The sequence below is a fragment of the Pelodiscus sinensis genome, chromosome 4, assembly GCF_049634645.1.
Source record: "Pelodiscus sinensis isolate JC-2024 chromosome 4, ASM4963464v1, whole genome shotgun sequence".
Taxonomy (NCBI): Eukaryota; Metazoa; Chordata; order Testudines; family Trionychidae; genus Pelodiscus; species Pelodiscus sinensis.
This window is the reverse complement of record NC_134714.1, coordinates 133,278,117-133,299,215: the sequence shown is the minus strand read 5'-3', so window position 1 is coordinate 133,299,215 and position 21,099 is coordinate 133,278,117. Positions and strand designations below refer to the sequence as shown.

General features: G+C 52.8%; 1 protein-coding gene across 3 annotated transcripts; it reads left to right on the top strand.

The window, feature by feature from the left end:
• The first annotated feature begins 59 nt into the window (after positions 1-59).
• Positions 60-20,818, top strand: LOC102454697 (up-regulator of cell proliferation-like). 3 transcript variants are annotated; one of them, XR_012903725.1, is made up of 4 exons: positions 60-253; positions 5,582-5,868; positions 8,020-12,758; positions 20,678-20,818. XR_012903725.1 is itself a non-coding variant. In XM_075928641.1 (3 exons), the coding sequence occupies exons 1-3, from the start codon at positions 225-227 to the stop codon at positions 12,699-12,701; spliced, it is 4,995 nt and encodes a 1,664-aa protein (XP_075784756.1). In that variant the 5' UTR covers positions 60-224; the 3' UTR covers positions 12,702-15,048. The 3 variants fall into 3 exon arrangements, 2 of the variants coding, with proteins under 2 accessions (XP_075784756.1, XP_075784755.1); XM_075928641.1 differs by lacking the exon at positions 20,678-20,818 and having other exon boundaries at positions 5,585-5,868; positions 8,020-15,048; XM_075928640.1 differs by lacking the exon at positions 20,678-20,818 and having other exon boundaries at positions 8,020-15,048.
• The last annotated feature ends 281 nt before the right edge of the window (positions 20,819-21,099 follow it).

The window sequence follows — 21,099 nt, the reverse complement described above, 5'->3', positions numbered from 1 at the left end:
CCGGCTGGGCTTTGCTGTAATATCCCCCATGCAGATTTCAAAACCCACGTCCGCTCCCTCCTCTCCATCCTGCCAGCCTGCCCGCCGGGTTGTCTCTCCCTCTCCTCTTCTCCTCACTTTCTGCAGGAGACACACACTGAGGAGAAGCAACCTGCTGTGTCTCTCTGATACGCAAGTTTTCACCGCCGATTTTATGGACTCGACTCCTGATTTATGTCCATGTGATGGAGAGTCAAGGAAAGTCTGGAAGTTGGTGAGTTTTTTTACGTCCATGTTCAAGGCTAAAACTCCAGGACTACGTCTAGACTGGCATGATTTTCTGGAAATGCTTTTAACAGAAAAGTTTTCTGTTAAAAGCATTTTCGGAACAGAGCGTTTAGATTGGCAGGACGTTTTTCCGCAAAACCACTTTTTGTGGAAAAGCGTCTGTGGCCAATCCAGACGCGCTTTTCCGCAAAAAAAGCCCCGGTCGCCATTTTCGCCATCGGGGCTTTTTTGCGGAAAAGAAATCTCTGCTGACAACACTGGCCCTTTTGCGCAAAAGTCTTTCGGAAAAAGACTTTTGCCCGAACGGGAGCAGCAAAGTATTTCTGCAAGAAGCACTGATTTCTTACAGTAGGAAGTCAGTGCTTTTGCGGAAATTCAAGCGGCCAGTGTAGACAGCTGGCAAGTTTTTCCGGAAAAGCGGCTGATTTTCCAGAAAAACTGGCCAGTCTAGACACAGCCCAGAGGAAAGGAAGGGAATTGGTTTTTTAAGGGAAAATATTAAGTCGAAGCCCAAGTTTTGAACCTGAGCCAAGGGGTGTATCTGTTCATCTCCGTCCTGCTTGGTAAGAAGTGGGAAATGCTTCCCGTTCGCATCCCATGGAAGGAAGGGCGCGGGGTGAAACCCAGGCAGGGCATGCGGGGCTAGGAAGCTGTCAAGCTGTTCAAAGCACAGGGTGAGGAATGGATTGTGCCTTTTGTTCCTCCCATACACCCGCCCTCGCCTGTGTGTACACACCGTAAATTGCTACTGAGTCGCTGGTAGACAGGCCTGGGTGGATCACTGTGGGCAATTGATGGAGATTAACAGTGGCTGGCCAGGAAAAATCCAGGGGGTCAGCTTTGTAGACTCCGAGGGCTTTTGGACAGGCCTCTCTGGGTAATTCAGAGGTCCCAAGGCTGGGAGGGCCCGTGGGTCGTCCTGCTCAGCACAGGCAGTAGAATTTCATCGCGCTCACCGTGTAGGTCTTATCCGCAGCCTGAGTTTGCCTAGATCCCAGCAGGGCAGGGACAGGGGGTGCAGAAGTCGAGGCAGGTGGGAGGTGCGGGATGCAGGGCAGAGGGATGGAAAGTGGGGGAGGAGGCTTACCAGGGCTGCCTGTGGTGATGAGGAGACGGCTGCTCTGCTGTCAACTCCCAGAGGCCAGGGCCCCCCCTGTTACTCCTAGGTTGCTGGGGGGGGGGGGGAAACAAGGCTCCAGAGGCTGCTGCTCCTCCAGCACCCCCCCATGACCTGCAGGCTGTCTGGGGGTGGCCCCCAACATCCTTCACAGCCTGCAGACTGTTTGGGGGGGGAGACAAGGCTCTTGGGGCTGCCCCCAGCATCTAGCACCCCCACCCATGTGGCCTGCAGGCTGTCTGGAAATTCAGGAAGGATGTGGAGAAATTGGAGAGAGCCCAGAGAAGAGCAACACAAGTGATTAAGGGTGTAGAAATCATGAGCTAGGAAGGACGACTGAAAGAATTGGGCTTGTTTAGTTTGGAAAAGAGAAGACTGAGAGGGCAGCTTTCAAGTATCTAAAAAGGTGTTTCAAGAAGGAGGGGGAAAATTGTTCTCTTTGGCCTCTGAGGACAGGACAAGAAGCCATGGGCTTAAACTGCAGCCAGGGAGGTTTAGGTTGGACATTAGGGAAAACATCCTACCTGTCAGGGTGGTGACACACTGGAATACGTTGCCCAGGGTGGTTGTGGAATCCACATCTCGGGGGAGCAGGTTAGCCACACACCTGTCAGGGATGATGTTGGTCCTGCCGTGGACTCGATGACCTCTCGCGGTCGCTTCCAGTCCTACGGTTCCCTGATTCGCTGAGACTATGCGAGGTGGGAAAATGTCTGAGAAAAAGCGTCTCCGTTTTAATCTGAGCAAAATCGTGTCCTGTTCACTGAGCAAAATCTGTCCCGTTCTGTTCCATTGGCTGCCACATTTACCTTGGCGTGTTTCCCTTCCAGTTCTTTGTTCTGAACCATTCTACATTCCTCCCAAACAACCTACGGAAGAGGTGCAGACCCAGCCGCTGGTCGAGAGGTTACCTGTGGGACTTTGTCCAAAGCATCGAGTGATGCATATCGGTGCTCGTACATCCCTTCCATAAACATGGCTAGGGAGTAATCTGGGGGCCACTGATCCGGAAAGGCAGGGAGCTGGTTGGGAGTGGACGCTGCAGGGGGCAGACTCAGCAGAGACCCCTGGGTGGGGAGGCCAGGACACGGATACCCAGCTGCTCTCCTTACCCAGCCTGGCTCTTTCCTTGCCCCCCAGAAGCAGTCGCATCAGGAGGGGAGTGAGAGTCTGGCGCCCCTTTTCCCTGGCTGGGGGCAGCCTGGGGAAGGAGGGGAGTTCTGGGTTTCTCCCTTGATTGGGGAGCAGCCCGGCATCCTTGCTTGGCCTGCTGGAGAAGCGCAGGAAGGGTTTGGGGGGAGGAGTTCTAGGGGGGGAATACAGATGGCTGCACTTTCTCCCCTCCCCCCCATGGGAAACGGGCCCAACTTTGTACCCTTAACATTCTGTCCAGCCGGCATTTCTGAGCCCCCCGGAGAGCAAAGGCTGACCACCTCTGTAGCCCCCCCTTGTGGGCCAAGGACGTGCTGCAGCCCCCCTGCCTCAGTTTCCCTCTTCTTCAGCTCAAGGCCCCTTCAAGGAAATGAGGGCAGCCACCCATTTCTGGTGCAGCCACAGCCCCCCTCGGGGCTCCACCGACTGACCTAGCGAAACCGTCTCCAAGTCAAGTTCTCAGTCCCTGCAATGGTGCTGCGCCCAGTCCCACTCGGGGTTCAGGGGATGGCTCAGGGGTCCCTGTTGAAGCCAACTGGCTCTCAAACGCCTCACGAGGTGCAGCCAATGTCGAGTCAGCCTGGCTGGGGCAGCGCACGGACCCCCCTTCGGAGAGGCCGAGCTCTCGCTCGGCCCCTACCCCCAAGCCATACCCCTACCCCCCTTCTACCTCCCCTCACCCGCTGGACCCCCACACTGCACCCCGTGGCTAGAGGAGCCCCAGCCAAACCCCCGTGAGCTCCGGCCTGCACTCCCCAGCTGCCCTCAGCCGCTGGCTGGCCTGCCCCAGCCACTCGGAGCAGGGCCTGCCCACCCCTGCCACCCCACAGCCGACACTCCCGGCCAGATGACCCCCGCGCTCCATTCGCCATCTCTAAAGCCAGAGCCTAGGCGCTTCCGACTGCGACGAAAGGGTCCTTCCGCCACGGCAAAAACCCACCTCCCCCGGGGCTGGGGGCTGGGTCGATGGAACAATTTCACACCCGGGCGCGTTCGGCGTCGCTAGGCGTGTGTGTGGGGCAGGGAGCAGCCCTTAGCCACGTCAGCCGACTTTTGGGCACCGACCAGGCCTGTGTGTGTGTCTGCACTAGGGAGGGTCCAGACCAGGCCTGTGTGTGTGTCTGCACTAGGGTGTGTCAGACCAGGCCTGTGTGTGTGTCTGCACTAGGGTGTGTCCAGACCAGGCCTGTGTGTGTGTCTGCACTAGGGTGTGTCAGACCAGGCCTGTGTGTGTGTCTGCTCTAGGGTGTGTCAGACCAGGCCTGTGTGTGTGTCTGCACCAGGGTGTGTCCAGACCAGGCCTGTGTGTGTGTCTGCACTAGGGTGTGTCAGACCAGGCCTGTGTGTGTGTCTGCACTAGGGTGTGTCAGACCAGGCCTGTGTGTGTGTCTGCTCTAGGGTGTGTCCAGACCAGGCCTCTGTGTGTGTGTCTGCTCTAGGGTGTGTCCAGACCAGGACTGTGTGTGTGTCTGCTCTAGGGTGTGTCCAGACCAGGACTGTGTGTGTGTCTGCTCTAGGGTGTGTCCAGACCAGGCCTCTGTGTGTGTGTCTGCTCTAGGGTGTGTCCAGACCAGGACTGTGTGTGTGTCTGCACTAGGGTGTGTCCAGACCAGGCCTGTGCGTGTGTTTGCTCTAGGGTGTGTCCAGACCAGGCCTGTGTGTGTGTCTGCACTAGGGTGGGTCAGACCAGGCCTGTGTGTGTGTGTCTGCACTAGGGTGTGTCAGACCAGGCCTGTGTGTGTGTCTGCACTAGGGTGTGTCCAGACCAGGCCTGTGTGTGTGTCTGCACTAGGGTGTGTCAGCCGAGACCTGTGTGTGTGTTTGCTCTAGGGTGTGTCCAGACCAGGCCTGTGTGTGTGTGCACTAGGGTGTGTCAGACCAGGCTTGTGTGTGTGTCTGCTCTAGGGTGTGTCAGACCAGGCCTGTGTGTGTGTGCACTAGGGTGTGTCCAGACCAGGCCTGTGTGTGTGTGCACTAGGGTATGTCCAGACCAGGCCTGTTGTGTGTGCACTAGGGTGTGTCCAGACCAGGCCTGTGTGTGTGTGTCTGCACTAGGGTGTGTCAGGCCAGGCCTGTGTGTGTGTGCACTAGGGTGTGTCCAGACCAGGCCTGTGTGTGTGTGCACTAGGGTGTGTCCAGACCAGGCCTGTGTGTGTGTTTCTGAACCAGGGTGTGTCAGACCAGGACTGTGTGTGTGTCTGCACCAGGGTGAGTCCAGACCAGGCCTGTGCATGATCCCAGCGAAGCACGAGCAAGTCCGGCCCCGGGGATTTCATTCTCCCCCATATCCCACCCCACATAGCCGCATACTGCCTGGCCGGTAGACACACCGACGCAGCGTGAGCATGTCCACCAGCCAGCCAGTTCGCAGCTCCGTACTGATACTCCTAATCATACTAAACTGACCTAATTAGAAAATACCCGACATTTTATACGTCCGGTATTTTCTCAATTTGTTTCCCGGACAGAACCCTCCAATGCCAGAGTGTCGGGTTCAAAACTGGACCCCTGGCGGCCCTAGGAGAGAGAGAGTGTGCGAGTGTGAAACAGACACTGTGTGTGCGGGACAGACCTTGTGTCACCGACTGAGCGTGTGCAGCACACAGAGCGGAGAGGCAAAGCTGCCCAGCTCTGCATCCCCGCCGTGTGTCTCCCTCTCCCTGTCCCCCACTCTGCAGAAACGGGGTACAGGAGCCAGGGGACAGCACCCCCTTCCCAGCCCTCTGCACAGCAGCAAGGGAATTTGGAGGCGGAGCGCAGCAGGGGAGGGTCAGCAGAACACGCTGCCAGCTGTAACTCTGCCCGTCAGCGGGGCGGGCTGCAGAGAAACGCTCGGCAGGCCGGATCCCGGCTGTGGATTGCGGAGGGGGAGAAGCAACGTGCCCAGCCCTGGCCCCTTGCACTGTGTGTGGAGAAGCGGTGTGGGAGGGGCGTGATGGGGGCAGGGGAGGGCTGCTCCATGCAGCCTGCCCTAGAGCGAGTCTGGTTTCATTTTTGCCTTGTTTCTGGGAAGAGTTTTTGCCAAATTTCCTGTTTGCCGCACAGCAGCTGTGTTGTGAGCTTGCGCTCTGCCGGGGGAGGAAACAGCATGGAGAAGACGGTGAGAGACCCCCTGCTGGGAACCCTGGACGACCCGGGCCAAGAGTTCGAGGCGTTTGCATCCAAAGGGAGTGACCGTCAGTCACAAGATGGTTCTGGAAACATCTGGAGCACACTGCAAGGGGCAGAGCCCAGAGACAAGCCTGACAACAGGAAGGAGGTGACTATGGAGCTGCAGAGGGCCATCAACCAGCACGGCCTTGCAGACAGATTGACAAACACCACAGGATCTGGTAAGAAACAACAGCTGGAGGAATATACCCCCTTTTCCGACTGTTGTACCTGTGAGCTTTCCCTGCATAGCCTTTGCTTTGTTTTATCTGTGTGTGTGTGTGAGCCTAAAGCCATCTCTCCTGCTCACCAGAGGATTTGGCTGCTCTGGTGATGGATCTTCCAGGGTTTGATTTAGTGGGTCTATCAAAGACCCACTAAATCAAATGCTGAGGGCACCCCCAGCAGCGCCGGTAAGGTAAGGTTAATGGGAGAGTTAATCCCAAGGAGTAAACCAGGTTAATGGGAGAGTTTCTGCCATTCAACCTCCCATTATGGGGTCACCCCAGAAAATCAATGCAAGGTATGTCAGCTCCAGCCATGCAATTCATGTACCTTGAGTTGTGTATTTGGCATCGATTTTCTCTGCCAGCGTAGATGCGGCCTCAAGAGAAAGGACTTAATTCTCCATATACCTTAGGCATATCAGGAGTTTACAGGAAGGTTCCAGAAAGCTCTTACATTTTAGGCATACATTTGTATTTTTGGGGTAATCTTTGTCTTTGCTTCAGAGCCAGGTTTTATATTTTATGTGTTTTTGTTTAGTGGCTGATTTTCCGGAAAAACTGGCCAGCTTAGACACAGCCCTCCTGTCTGTTTATGAAAAAATCTTGTTGCTGTCAAAGGATGTGTCTAGACTACACCTCTCCGTCTCTCTGATTTCTCACCTTAGGGTCCAAATGAATCAAAACAAGTCAGCACTGATTAGCCAACTGGGCTACAGTGGGCCTGGGAGAATTCTTAGCTCAGCTTGGATTAGGCAAAGTTACGACAAAGTCTGTACTGGTGGAAGCAAGTGCCCCGTTATTCCTTGGAAACTAACTTTATCTCTGTCCAAGCCTGTTTGTCTACTTCTCAACAGTCAACCGACACTGGAGGGGTGGATTTTCTGGATCCCTGATCTCACGCCTCCCCCCATGCCTGAGCTGAGGAGTAACTCCTCTTTTTGGCTTAGTAGGAAAGGCTTCCTATCTCCCCAGCCCACCTGATACCTACCCTGCTTCAAGCCCCACCTGCTCCAGGCAAGGTTTTGATCCATACTGATTGTTCTGTTACATCTCACATCTGTGAGCCACTTCCACAAGCTAACCCCAAGATCTTCTAGGTGGTTTTGAAAATCACCTCCTTATAAAGACGTAAAGATGTCATTAACCCAAACAGATAGCTATAAAGTGAGCACAACAAGAGGTGTTTGGCAGCTGCTAAAATGTCCGTCTTTAACAACAATTAGTGAGTCAAGCATGGAGAAACCACCTGAGCAAGCAAAACTCCTTGTTTGTACGACCTCACTTCTCCACCAGTTGGATGCAAATAGAAGCGCCTAGATGATGCAGAATTAGGCACAAGTTTCACATTTCACAGCTCAAGTCGCAAAGCACTGTCTGTCCGGTACGGCCTAAAAGGATTGCTGCTGTGACTGTCCTTGTAGAAGGGAGGAAAGAGTGTAGGAGCGCTGTTATTGCGAATCGTTAGAGACATAGAGAAACGTGAGCTCAGTAGAAAACAGGGGACTGCCCACACTTGAAGACTCTAGAACAAAGAGTTTATTTTGTTAGATTGGGGTTGTTGCTTTGATGGGCGGGTGGGTAGATTGGTTTCTTTAAGGGGGTGTCTAGACTATACGGCTCCGTGAACGGAGCCATGTAAATTTAATCTCCTCTTCGTTAAAATAAACATGGCTGCCGTGCTGTGCCAATGATCAGCTGATCCGACACAGCGCGATAGTCTAGACGCTGCGCGGTCGACAAAGGAAGTCTTTGTCGACTGCTCCGGTATGCCTTGTGAAATTCTTTGACTATGCCGAATAAACTAATTTGCATGGAGCCATGTAGTCTAGACGCATCCTAAATGTGCAGAAAGGACACAGGACAGATTTCCAGGAATTGAAGAGGCTACGGACTAGAACTGAGAAGTTTACCTTCACAGATCATTTCTTCACCCACACATGCTCCAATATCTTTTAGGAGTTTCCCCTCTCTTTCACTAAAAAGTGGGGGCCTAAAATTTTCACTACTCACAGTCTACACCAGCGCTCACTGTAAAAAAAAAAATTGTAAACAAAATAAATAAAAATCAGTTGCGAAACCTACTCACATTTTTATCTCTTCCTGCAGAGAGAAGGGGAGCGACCCAGGACGTCCTGTCCCGGCTGAAGATGGAGCCGTACAGAAGCAGGAAGATGAAGCTGAGGGATCTCCAGGAAATCAACCCAGAAAGTCTGCAGAGCAGGACTCCTCGGGCCGTAGGGGATTTACCGTGGCATTTCCTCAGGAAGGTCCTGGCTCTGGATGGGGCGGCCAGAAACACGAGCCTCGGGCAGGGAGGATCTGGTGACCAAGCCGGCCGTGAGGAGAACGAGGGAGAAGGCGAGGGTGGTGAGATCCTTCCTCATAGCAACACGGACTCTAGGGCTTCCCTGCACCCCCTGGACGTTCTCTGCGCCGTGCTGCTTTGCTCAGACGGGTTCCTGCAGCAGGAGATCCTGTCCAGAATGTCCATGTGCCAGTTTGCCCTGCCTCTGCTGCTGCCCGCCCTCGACTCCCCCAGGTGCACCCAGCTGCTGTGGGCCATGCGGGACATTGTGAGGAGGTGGCGGCCGCACTCCCTGGCACAGAGCCGAGGGTTCAGGGAGGAGAGCCTGGTGCTCACCCCAATGCCAACCGTCTCCTTTGTGCGGCTGGGCAGCTGCAGCTTCTCCAAGTCCCAGCTCCTCAACGAGGTTCTCAGCCCCGCCCAGCAGCACCACGACTTCTTTGTGCATCGGGATATGGAGTCTGGGAACGTCCGGCGGGAAATCGCTGACGGGCTGGTCGAGATTGCCTGGTACTTCCCTGCCGGGCGGGAGAATTCGGATCTTTTCCCTGAGCCCGTCGTGATTACAAACCTGCGCGGGGACATCGAGTCGCACCAGCTGCAGTTCAGATTTTTAACGGAGATCTCCTCAGCGGTGTTCATCGTTACCGAGAGCATCGGTGAGAGAGAATGCGTCCTGCTCTCCTCCCTGCAGGGATCCACCACTCAATACTACTTCATCCTCAGCGCCCTGGCTGAGACACGCAGTGAAACTCTGCGTTCCCTCGATACGTTAGCCCCAGTGCTGAAACTGAACAAGTTGAACGTGCTGGAGAGAAGCCACGACACAAATGGGACAGAATTAGTGGAGATTCTCCAGCGCTCAATACGCAGTGTAATGGACTCCTCCCAGAAGAGCGTCACTATGGAAGTGCTGGCTAGGACTGCACGAGAGTTAGGTGTGCAGGTGGATGAGGACTGCGAGGAGTGTCAGAGTGCAAGGACGTGGGCTAGAGAAATCACCGCACACGTGGCGACTTGCCAGACAGAAATGCTGAAACTCCAAGGAGCTCTCTGGCAGGCCGTGACGGAAGTCGAAAGAGAGCTGTGCCGAATGAGAGACCAAGGCGCTGTCCCTGCTGAAGACTACAAATCGCAGCTGAGAGGGAAACTAGCGGAGCTGCGCACCCAGCAGAATAACTGCGAGCTTCACGCTGGGCTGAGGACGTTTGTCAACGGACTGGAGCCGCTGAATCCCGCAGGAAAACATCGCTTCCTCCGAGAGCTGAAGTTGATGCTGGAGCTCATGGCTAAGGATGAACGTCCCAGGCTACAAGCTCCGGGTCGTGCTTCTCCAGGTGCCCCACCTACACGGGAAGAGGATGACGCAATCCCGGCTGGTTCCCTAGGGGCGGAGCATTTCCTGCGGGAGTTGGCGCAGTTCTATCAGGCAGAACACGCGATGGTTAAAGAAGGCAAAATGGCAAAAAGCCAAAGACGGTTCACCCACCTCCCCGGCATTGCCGCTGAGCTGATGCTGGAAGGGTTTCCCATGGAGCTGATCGATGGAGATGCCTCCAACATCCCGCTGCAGTGGGTGACTGATGTTCTGGCTCAGCTCCATGCCAAGCTGGGGGGAAGGTCCAGGATGCTGGTTCTATCGGTGCTGGGGGGGCAGGGCACTGGGAAATCCACCCTCCTCAATACCATGTTCGGCCTGCAGTTCGCAGTGAGCAGCAGCCAACGTACACGAGGAGCCTTCATGTCGCTCATCCAAGTGGCAGAGACCTTTCAGCAGGACCTGGCCTGTGATTTCCTCCTGGTGATAGACACAGGAGGCTTGAAAGCCCCCGAACTGGCCAAGCTGGAGGACGGCTGTGAACACGACAACGAGCTGGCCACGCTGGTGGTTGGACTGAGTGACATTGTCATCGTCAACATGGAGAACGCCACCGACATGAAGACTGTTCTGCAACTCGTGGTCCATGCCTTCCTCAGAATAAAGGAAATTGGGCAAAACCCGCAGTGTTTGTTTGTGCATCAAAATGTCAGTGATGTGTTGGCACATGGACAAAACAGGCGGGACTGGGAAGACGTCCTAGAACAGCTGGATGAAATAACCAAACGTTCACGAAGGATGGAAAAACCAGGCAAAGAAGTGACCTTCTCGGATATTGTGAACTATGATCCAGAAACACACAATTGGCACATCTCCGACCTCTGGCACGGAGTCCCTCCCATGGCGCCTGTGAACCCTGGCTACAGTAAGAGCGTGGGGAAGCTGAAGAATCACCTGCTGGAATTAATCCGGATCCAATCCGGTGGGATTCCTCTCAAAAACCTTCCCCAGTTGAGCGAATGGCTCAGGAGCCTGTGGAATGCGCTCAAGCATGAGAACTTCATTTTCAGCTTTAGAAATCCCCTCGCCACCGAGGCCTATAACAAAGCATCAATGAAGTTTTCTGAACTGGAATGGGAGTTCCAGAAGAAGATGCACCTCTGCTTGTGTGAGCAACAAACTTTCCTCCAGAACCAGGCACCCGATGAACTGGACACCGAGCGCCTCACCCAGATAAGCCGGGAAACCAAGCAGAAACTGCGGCATGAAGAAGACAAAATCTTGGAGTGTTTCAAAAAATATATCGAAGGTGGCGCATCGGGCACACACCTGGTACAGCTCAAGGAAGATTTCATCAGGAACACAAGAAGGTCATCATCTGTGTTTGACAATTACTCGCACCACCTGCTGGAGAGGGCCCGGAACAGACGAAAGCGCCTGGGAAAGTATTACCACAGCGAGGCGGAGTTCAGGAAAATAATCGAACAAGAATTAGGCAAGCTGCTGGAAAACTGCAGGAGTCGTGGGGAGAAACTGAGCAACGAGCAACTGGAGAGGGAATTCCAGGCCATGTGGAGGGAGGTGTTATCCGAATCCATGTTGTTTTCTTCAGTGAAACGACCGATCTTTCAAGAGATGCAACGCCTGCTGGAAGAGGACCTGGAGCATCGAGGAAAACTGATGCACCAAGACGCCGGGATCTTGCTGCATTACACCATAAAGTCTTTCTCAATGAAGAAGGAGTATTTAGATTTGTCGTGGTCCACAACAGTGAAGGAACTGTTCACAAAGGAAAAGTGGCAGAAAGCAGAGGAAATCGCTATGTCGTTAATGCGCCAGTGCCTTGCCTACATTGAGGAGAAAGCAAATTCTACAGCCAACTACAATGAAGTCTACTGCAGAGAATTGCTGGGTATGATCAACGAGAGACTCCAACAGGGGGACGTTTCAGAACTTCACATGAGTGACTGCTTTGAAGTTGACCTGAAGCGGCACGTACTGGGAGAAGCTGCTAGAGCATTTCAGAAGATCTATGATTGTTTTATGAGAGAAACAGACCCTCACCAAAATCTGAAGAAACTTAAACTTCAGTATTTCTCCATCCTGAAAGATCTTTACTCAGACAAAGAGGTCAGTCAGAAGAGAGCCAGGGATTTCTGTGACCAGTGTCTGAAGCCCGCCCTGGTGGACTACCTCAACAAGAGGCTAGGAATAGCCATAGCAGATGACATTCTCAGAAGTGGACAGTCCATCAATTACACCAGCCGGGGCGTCTTCCAATTTACCACACACAAAAAATTGTTGGAGGAAAATTCTTTTCCCAACTATTTGAAATATATTGAAAACTATGCAGGTTTTGTGAAAGCTCAGATAGAGGGACACCTGTTTGGTCACTATCGTGAGCAGAAAAGCCTGGAAAATATGGAGAGAGAGATTCTCTCTGCAGCAATAGAGAAAGTCCAGCGTGTGCTGGAAAACTCCAAAGATCAGACGGATTCGACCATGGCCTTTCTTGACAACTTTTGCCAAGTGCTGCAGAAAGACCTAGTCATTTCCAAGGACGGCTTAGTGGGGATACGCTTTATAAACACCGTTAACACAGAGAAATTTGCCGCTTTCATTCACACTTTCCTTTCGGAGTTGGAGTCCCAAATCTTAGCTGAGTTTAACCATTTGGAAATCAGGTCTAAACTCTCCCGTCTGTCAGTGAAGCCGCAGGATGAGATCTTCAAGCGAGTGTTTGGCTGTGGGAAGCAGTGTCCGTTCTGCAAAGTGCCCTGCGAGGCGGTAGGCACCGACCATACCGAACATTTTGCATCGGTGCATCGGCCTCAAGGGTTAGGGAAATACCACAGGCTGAAAACAAATAAACTCATTTGTAAAATATGCACCACTGCTGTGCATTCCAGCGGCACGTTCCGATGCCCAGAGACACAATGGGAGGACCATCCTTTTAAAGAGTATCGTGCAATTTTCCCTTACTGGCGCATCCAGCCAGATCCCGACATCAACACTTCTGAATACTGGAAGTTTGTGTTTAAGGAGTTCAATGGAGAATTTGCCAAAGCGTATAAGGCTAAACCAGCGGCGCTCCCAAGGGACTGGGAAAAGATCACTCAAGAGCAGGCCCTGCAGAGCCTGGAGGAATCCTTCAAAATGAAATAACAAGGGGTGGACAAATTCCATTGAAGTAGTGGTGCATTCGATCCCGTAGAACAATTGGTAACTTCTGCTGTTTAAATGCTCTTTTTAAGTGTATATGTCAATGGCGTAGCCAGAAGGATGGGCTCCACTTTTGAGTGGATGGGCAAAAATGAGGGGAAGAGGGATCAGGACCGGAAGGATGGGGAAGTAAACCTGTGTTGTACTCCCAGCTGGAGCAGACAGGATAAACTCCAGCATCTGTGTTCCCTGTAAGCTGGGCGCTTGCACGACCACTCGAGAGATTCCAATGCTACCTAGCAGATTAGCCAAGCACCCAGAGAGGGTTTTGTCTCTTCTAGTGGTGCACATGTGCATCTGCCTCGGCGCATAGAGCAAAATTTATTCTGCACATGAATGGAAAAGATTAGAGGGATCATTGCCTAGCTTTCTAACTAGAGTGTTGGCACAGAGCAGGGTAAGCCTTGGCATCCTTGTCCCTTTCACCAGATGGATCATCGGGCAGACGGGGGTTAGCCCCCATGCTTTGATCCTGTGCCCAGGCCGGAGTGCCAGGGTGGGTGCTGGGGGAGGGGGAGTCTGGAATCAAACTGGGTGAGCCATGGTCCACGGAGACCCACCCGTGGCTTTGCCCCGGTGTATGTTTTGTGATCGGTGGGAACTACAGCAAACTCAGGTACAATTTGCAGCTTTCAAATGGAGACTGAAAGTAAGAACATCGACTCCTTACTACGCCGGCGAGGCGCCGGTGTCCTAGCTCTGAGCACATGTCATCTAGGTAGCACGGGGCGTGAAGAGCCCTCCCAGGATAAAACGGTTTGGGAGGGGAACTCCCTTTCTGTTGCTATGAGGAAGCCATGAGCTGTCTTGACATGAACCGTTGTCTGTCTGCTTTAGCCAAAGCGTTGCCCAGCTCACGCTAAGATGTGGGGGGCTTAGTGTACGCGAGTGGCCTTACGCGGAAGGGACAGTCTGCAGAACGGCTTTATTCTGGCGTACGCGTGCTGAACTCCTGGGAACACACGTTGTGGACAGTAGGGTCGGTAGAAGAGATTGGTGTCCCCTCGGCCCAGCACAAAGCAGGGGAAAGCCACTGATGATACAATGTACCAGGCCCGCCAACAGGGGGCAGTTATCCCAGGTCAAAGGGGACTGGAGTTTCCAGCTGCTGCCACCACGACGGTGAAAGGGTGGGGGGGTGGGTGAGCAGGGTGCTGAGACCTTCCCAGTGCTAAAGACTGATTACCTTTAGCCCCGCCCCTTCCATCCAAAGCCCCGCCCCTTCTGGGGCATGGAGCTGGGCCCATCCCCCACTTAGTCCCGGGGCCCGTCGTGGCTGTCGGCCCTGCGGTGATTGATCAGTAGGAGCCATACCAGCGTAGCCCCGGTAGCGTGGGCAGTGTGGACACGGCTTAGCCATGCTTGAGGGTGGGTTAGTCCCCAGCGTGGCTCCGTTGCGATGCCAGGTTACAACAGGTCTGCCTCTAAAAGCTACATCTGGCGCCAGCATGTGGCCGTGTATCGTCCGCTCCTGTACAGTCACAGAAACGCTGTCAGAATGGTGCTTTATCCGCTCACTGCGAGCGGCTGCTTTCGATGGAGTCACGGCTGGGTGGTCTGAACCCCCGGCAGCACTTGCCTCATTATCCAGAGTCGCCTGCGTCTCCTGAGCCCCGACAGACATTCTGGGTCTGGCAAAGCTCCAGGGGTCCCGCTAACGTTTCCTGTCCTTGGGCAGGTTGAAATTTCTCATGGTCCCCCCTGTGATGGGGCTTCGGGTCCCGTGTCTCTTCTGAGGGGTGACACCCCGCAGACCAGCCCCTCGCTCGCAGTCCCTAGCGGCTTGGTCTGCAAACAGTCGCAGCCTCTGGGTCAGTCCAGGCCTGAGACCCCAAACAAAACCCCTTCTTTTGGGGCAGTCGGGCCCCTCGGCCCAGTTACTCACAGTCAGGCCCGGTGGCCTAGTCTATCCAACTGTGTGTGTTCCCCCCTCTTGGGGTCACAGGGGTGGGGTATGGGGACCCGGGTCCATCCTCTCCACTGGGTCCCAGCCCAGGGCCCAACCACCAGCTCAGCGGGGAACCCTTCCGAAACGCTTCAAGCCCCCCGGGTCACCGTCTGATTCCCTGCCCTTGGGCTACTTCCTACCCCCGTCTGGCAGCGTCGGGTGTGGTTTGGTGTCAGGCTGCGCCCCTCCCGTCACTGCTCCTCCTCATGCTGCTGCTCCCTCTGGCCTGGGCTGCTCCTCAGGCTGCAACTCCTCCAGCCGGGACAGGCCCTCCTTCCCTCCCCAGCGGCCAGCCCAAACTGACCCGCTTCTCTGGCCTTTATACCAGGGCTGCATCTGGAGCATGCCTTGAGGGAGGGGCCTTCTCCACCCCCCCCACCTCCTCTGGCCAGTGCAGGGTTGATACACCCCATCACACCCACCAATATTGGGGTAGCATGTGGCTATATATCACCAAGACAACCAACTCCTTCTCCTCCCCCCACCCGCACGTCACAAAATTCAGCCTAGAAGCCGCAGAAGAAACTGAGTTTCCCTGCTCTGTGGCTGTGAGAGCCATCGGAGGGCCTGCTGGCCAGTGTGAGGCTCAGTTAGTCCCCACAGAGCCGGTCCAAGCAAGTCTGGCAAGAGGACGATTCCCCTGAAGAGAACACAAGAGGGAGCCCTGGCTCCATCCAGCCGGCGTCTCTGCGAGTTGGGAACTGCTGTCAGGCGAGTAGGATCCCTGAGAGGTAACTAGGCTTGTAGCCACCGGCGCCTCATGTCTTTGCAGGGCTGGAGAAAGTTCCCGGGGGGCCTCCCCATCATGCCCGCCTGCACCCTCTCCTGGGTCTCCTCTCCCGGTGCTCCTGCCAGGGAAATAGGGGCAGGGCATGGGGTTTGCTCCAACCAGTGCATGGGTCAAGGATAGGGTTGGCTCTGGGGGTTTTCTCCACTCCCCAGCATGGGCAGTGGGCAGGTGGCCGGGGAGGGGTAAGTCCCAGCTCCCTGGCCCCACTCCCTCGTAGGAGTGCTCGTGTGTGGACAGAGCAGGGCTGGGCACAAGGGGCTCCCATTCTCCCAGGGCCTCCCTGTTGGCTGGGGGTCCTGGACATGTTTCTAGTCGCTGGTCGCAGCTCAGACATTACATCCCGTTTTCACAAGTCACCAAGGTGCAGGGGTCCTGCACCAGAGCTCTGCCCATTGATTGGCAGGAAGGACTCCCAGGTGGGCATCAGTGAGGGGATAGTCAACCAATGGAACTCCTTGCCAGAGGATGTGGTGAATACCAGGACTTTAACAGGGTTCTAAAATGAGCTAGATAGATTCATGGAGGTTAGATCCATCAATGGCTATTAGCCAGGATGGGTAGGAATGGTATGACTCAGTATGGCCTTTTTTATGTTCTTATGTAACTGGCCTTTGTATGCAAATTTGACACTCTTCCGGACTGCGTAAAAACATGAACTGGCTGGGTGTTATATTCAACACCCAAACAACATCAGAAGTATGAAACACTTCCAGGCCACTCCATTAGCCTGATTAGCACCGGCACTACAACGAATGGATTTTTTTCCCCTCCCTCTCTCCTTTCTTTTTCTGTTGTACATGGGGAAGTTTTCCCTTTTTTCTCCACTTTTATCTGAAGAAGTGGGTTTTGCCCACAAAAGCTTATGACATGGTTTGTGTGTATATATATATATATATAGGTTAGTCTCAAAGGGCATGTCTGCACAGCAGGACAAAAGTCGAGTTAAGCTACGCAACTTCAGCTATGTCAATTGTGTAGCTGAAGTCAAAATAGCTTACCCCAGCTTTTGACACTGTCTACACAGCAGGAAGTGGAAGGAAGAACACTCTTTCTTCTACTTTCCTTACTCCTCTTGAAATTAGGGTTACAGGAGTCGGAGTAAGCAGTCCTCCAGCTTGACTGTATTTCAAAGTAATGATGCGCACTTTGTTATTTCAAGAAAGATGTGGAGAAATTGGAAAGGGTACAGAGAAGAGCGACAAGAATGATTAAAGGTCTAGAGAACATGACCTATGAAGCCAGGCTTCATGAACTGGGCTTGTTTAGTTTGGAAAAAAGAAGAATAAGGGGGGACATGATAGCGGTTTTCAAATATCTAAAAGGGTGTCACAAGGAGGAAGGAGAAATTTTGTTCCTCTTGGTTACTGAGGACAGGACAAGGAGTAATGGGCTTAAAGTGCAGCAGGGGAGGTTTAGATTGGACATTAGGAAAAAATTCCTAACTGTCAGGGTGGTCAAATATTGGAATAAATTGCCAAGGGAGGTGGTGGAATCTCCCTCTCTGGAGATATTTAAGAACAGGTTAGATAGACATCTGTCAGGGATGGTGTAGATGGAGCTTGGTCCTGCCTTGAGGGCGGGGGGCTGGACTCGATGACCTCTTGAGGTCCCTTCCAGTCCTATGATTCTATGAAATAACTCTGCAATGTAGATGTACCTAAAGGTGCGACAGTATTACTCATTATTTTTTTCATAAATCATAATATTGGCTTTAATCATGAGATTTTGAAAAAAAAATAGATTTGAGTTCTTTTCATTTGCCTTCTGCTTTGTGAGCCTTTAGGATGCACTGGGGGGGGGGGTCACATTTTGAAGCTTTTCCTACAGCCATAAGGGCTAGAAACTTACTTTTCACATACAGGCAAGTGGCTCTGATTTCCAGCTATGAATTTGTCAGGGCTCTGCTGTTTACCAGCATCTCAGGTGCCTAAGCCTTTTTTTCCCCAGGTATTAGGGGGAAGGCTAGACCATCCTGCAGACATGTAATGAGGGCAATTTCCTGGCCTATCAGAGACTTATGTTTATTTCCCTCCTCTGCCTGAAGTACAGCAGCAATTTGAACTTGTTACAAAATATTCCAGAGTTAGTAGGAGGCCAGAATAATATGAAGCAATTGATCATTACTGCCCCATTAAATGCACCATGATCTACACTAAGATGAACACATTGACTTTAATAAAGAGAAGGCTAGAGGGTGATTTGATTAGTCTATGAACCAAAGGGGTCAACTGCCTGGCAATAGGCCTGGCAATTCGAAAGGGTCCAGCCATGGGCAGTGGATGAAAGTTGGCAAGTCCCCCCAACCCCATCCTTAGCCCCACCCTGTCTGTCCAGGCCCTGCCTCCAGGAGCCAAGCCACCTCCTTAGTACCATGGGAAGGGCAGGCAACACATGACTCCAGCCTTCCTGGTCCCGGGGCATGGGGAGGGCAGGCACTCGGGGACAGCAACACTCCTCCTTCGGGAGGGCGCTGAGGGCTTCCTGGAGGAGGCTAGTCTCAGCCCTTCTTCTTCTGGGATGCAGAGCTGAGTCCCCAAGCTGCCTGGACCAGGGACCCGATGAGTCTGATGGGAGCCCTGTCTATAAGTACTATCTGGGGAACAAATATTTAACAATGGGTTCCTCCACTTAGCAAAGCAAGATCTAACCAGATCCAAGGCTGGAATCTAGGCAAATTCAGGCAGGCAATCAGACATCACTTTCCACGAGGAGTAACGGTAGTTCGAATTAGAGATCCAAATTCGAACTACCTACTCTGTGTCACGTGTAGCTGCAGGCATGGAGTTCGGACTAAGGGACATTTAAAAATGGCAGCATCTGGGAAGATGCAAATGAAGCCCGGGATATTTTTTGCAACTTCGAATGCCTACATTAGCCTTCCTAGTTCGAACTAGGGGGCTAGTGTAGACAAAACCCTAATTATTCAGAGTGGCTGGTGGCCTATCAAAAAGCCCTGTGTTTCTAAACATCTGACCCCCCTGGATTTTTCCTCACCAGCCAACGTTAATGACAGTAAATTGTCCACAGTGATCCACCGAGGGCTGTAGAACAGTCAAAAAGTAGCTCTTCTGGTGTGTGTACTCACAGGCGAGGGTGGCTGTACGGTAGGGATGTTAGTGCACAGTCGTCTAAATGATTAACTGATAAGACTAAGCTTATTGGTTAATCCAAACAGCTACATGCATTTTTCTCCTCCCTCTCCCCCCCCCCCCCCCCCCGCTCAATGATGAGAAAGTTGCATATGAGAGAGACAAAGCAGATTAGAATCATAGAACCATAGGGCTGGAAGAGACATCAGGAGTCATCAAGTCCAGCCCCCTGCCCAAGGCAGGGCCAATCCCAACTCAATCAACCCAGCCAGGGCTTTGTCAAGCCAGGACTTAAACACCTCTAGGGATGGAGAATCCGCCACCGCCCTAGGGAACCCAGCCCAGCGCTTCAGCACCCTTCTAGTGAAATACTTTTTCCTAATATCCAAGCTAGACCTCCCCCACTGCAACTTGAAACCGTTGCTCCTTGTTCTGCCACCTGCCACCACTGAGAACAGCCTCTCTCCAGCCTCTTTGGAACCTCCCTTCAGGAAGTTGAAGGCTGCTCTCAAATCCCCCCTCACTCTGCTCTTCTGCAGACTGAACAAATCCAACTCCCTCAGCCTCTCCTCTTAGGTCATATGCTCCAACCCCCTAATCATTGTGGTTGCCCTACACTGGACCCCCTCCAATACGTCCACATCCTTTCTATATTGGGATGCCCAGAACTGGACGTAATACTCCAGATGTGGCCTCACCAGAGCAGAATAAAGGGGAATAATCACTTCTCTGCATCTGCTGGCAATGCTCCTCCTAATGCAACCTAATATGCCATTAGCCTTCTTGGCTACAAGGACTCATGTTGATTCATATCCAGCTTCTCATCCACTGTAACCCCCAGGTCCTTTTCTGCAGAACTGCTGCTTAGCCAGTCGGTCCCCAGCCTGTACCAATGCTTGGGATTCTTCTGTCCCAAGTGCAGGACTCTACACTTGTCCTTGTTGAACCTCATCAGATTTCTTTTGGCCCAATCCTCTCATCCAGCTAGGTCTTTCTGGACCCTATCCCTGCCCTCCAGTGTATCTACTTCTCCCCCTAATTTAGTGTCATCCACAAACTTGCCGAGGGTGCGATCCATCCCCTCATCCAGGTCATTAATAAAGATGTTGAACAAAACCGGCCCTAGAACTGATCCTTGGGGCACTGCTCTTGAAACCAACTGCCAACCTGACATCGAGCCGTTGATCACTACCCGCTGGGCCCGACATTCTAGTCAGTTTTCCATCCACCTTACTGTCCATTTATCCAATCCATACTCCCTTAACTTGCTGGCAAGAATATTGTGGGAGACCGTATGAAAAGCCTTGCTAAAGTCAAGGTCTATCACATCCACTGACTTCCCCATGTCCACCGAGCCAGTTACCTCATCATAGAAGCTAATCAGATTGGTCGGGCACGATTTGCCCTTCGTGAATCCATGCTAACTATTTCTTATCAATTTCCCCTCTTTTGAGTGCTTCAAAATGGATTCCTTGAGGATCCCCTCCATGATTTTTCTGGGGACTGAGGTAATGCTGACTGGTTCCCTGGATTGTCCTTCTTCCCTTGTTAAACGATGGGCACTACAGTTGCCGTTTTCCAATCATCCGGGACCTCTCCCAATCTGCACGAGTTTTCAAAGATTATGGCCAAAGGCTCTGTAATGACATTTGCCAACTCCCTCAGTACCCTTGGATGCATTAAATCCGGACCCATGGTTTTGTGTATGTTTAGCTTTTCTAAGTAGTTCTTAATCCGCATCTCCTCAATGATGCATCTCCTCAGCGTCTCTATCTGCCATTGGGTTTTTTTCACTCATGATCACCTCATCTAAGGCAGTGGGTTGTGCCCAGGAAAGATTATGATACTATATATGTTCTTTTGTTAGTCTCAAAGGTGCCACAGGACTGCTCTTTTTTTTAAAGTTGTTTTTATTTATCACACAGGCTGGAAGGATGGAGAGGAGGGAGCGGATGTGGGTTTTGGAATTTGCGGGGGGGATATTACAACAGTGCCTAGCACCAGCTTTGTGGGAGGAGAAGGATGAGTGGAGGGAATGGGGCTGCTTTCAGCCTAGTTCTCTTGAGTTCTGGTTTCATTTTTGCTTTCGCAGCTCGCTGTTTTGCCCTTTAAACAAACAACTCTTCAGCTTGGCAGCAGTGCAGGAAGAAAGGGGCCCTCTGCTTACATGCAGCCGTGTCCTGGCTCGCTCTGCCCCAGCCTGGTGGTGTCGAGGCCTCGGTGGGCCTCTGAGGAGGACGCATGGAGAAGACCCCAAGGGAGCATCTGCTGGCAGCCCTGGAAGACCTGGGGGAAGAGGAGCTGAAGAGGTTCAAGCACAAGCTGCCCGAAATGCAGCTGAAGGAGGGATACCGAGCCATTGGCTGGGGGAAGCTAGAAAAAGCAGATGTCCTTGACCTTGCTAAGAAGCTGACCGACTCTTACGAAGGGGATTACGCCTTGGAGGTGACCGTGGAGGCGCTGATATCGATAAACCAGAGGCAGTTGGCAGAGAAATTGGCCCAGGCCACTGGA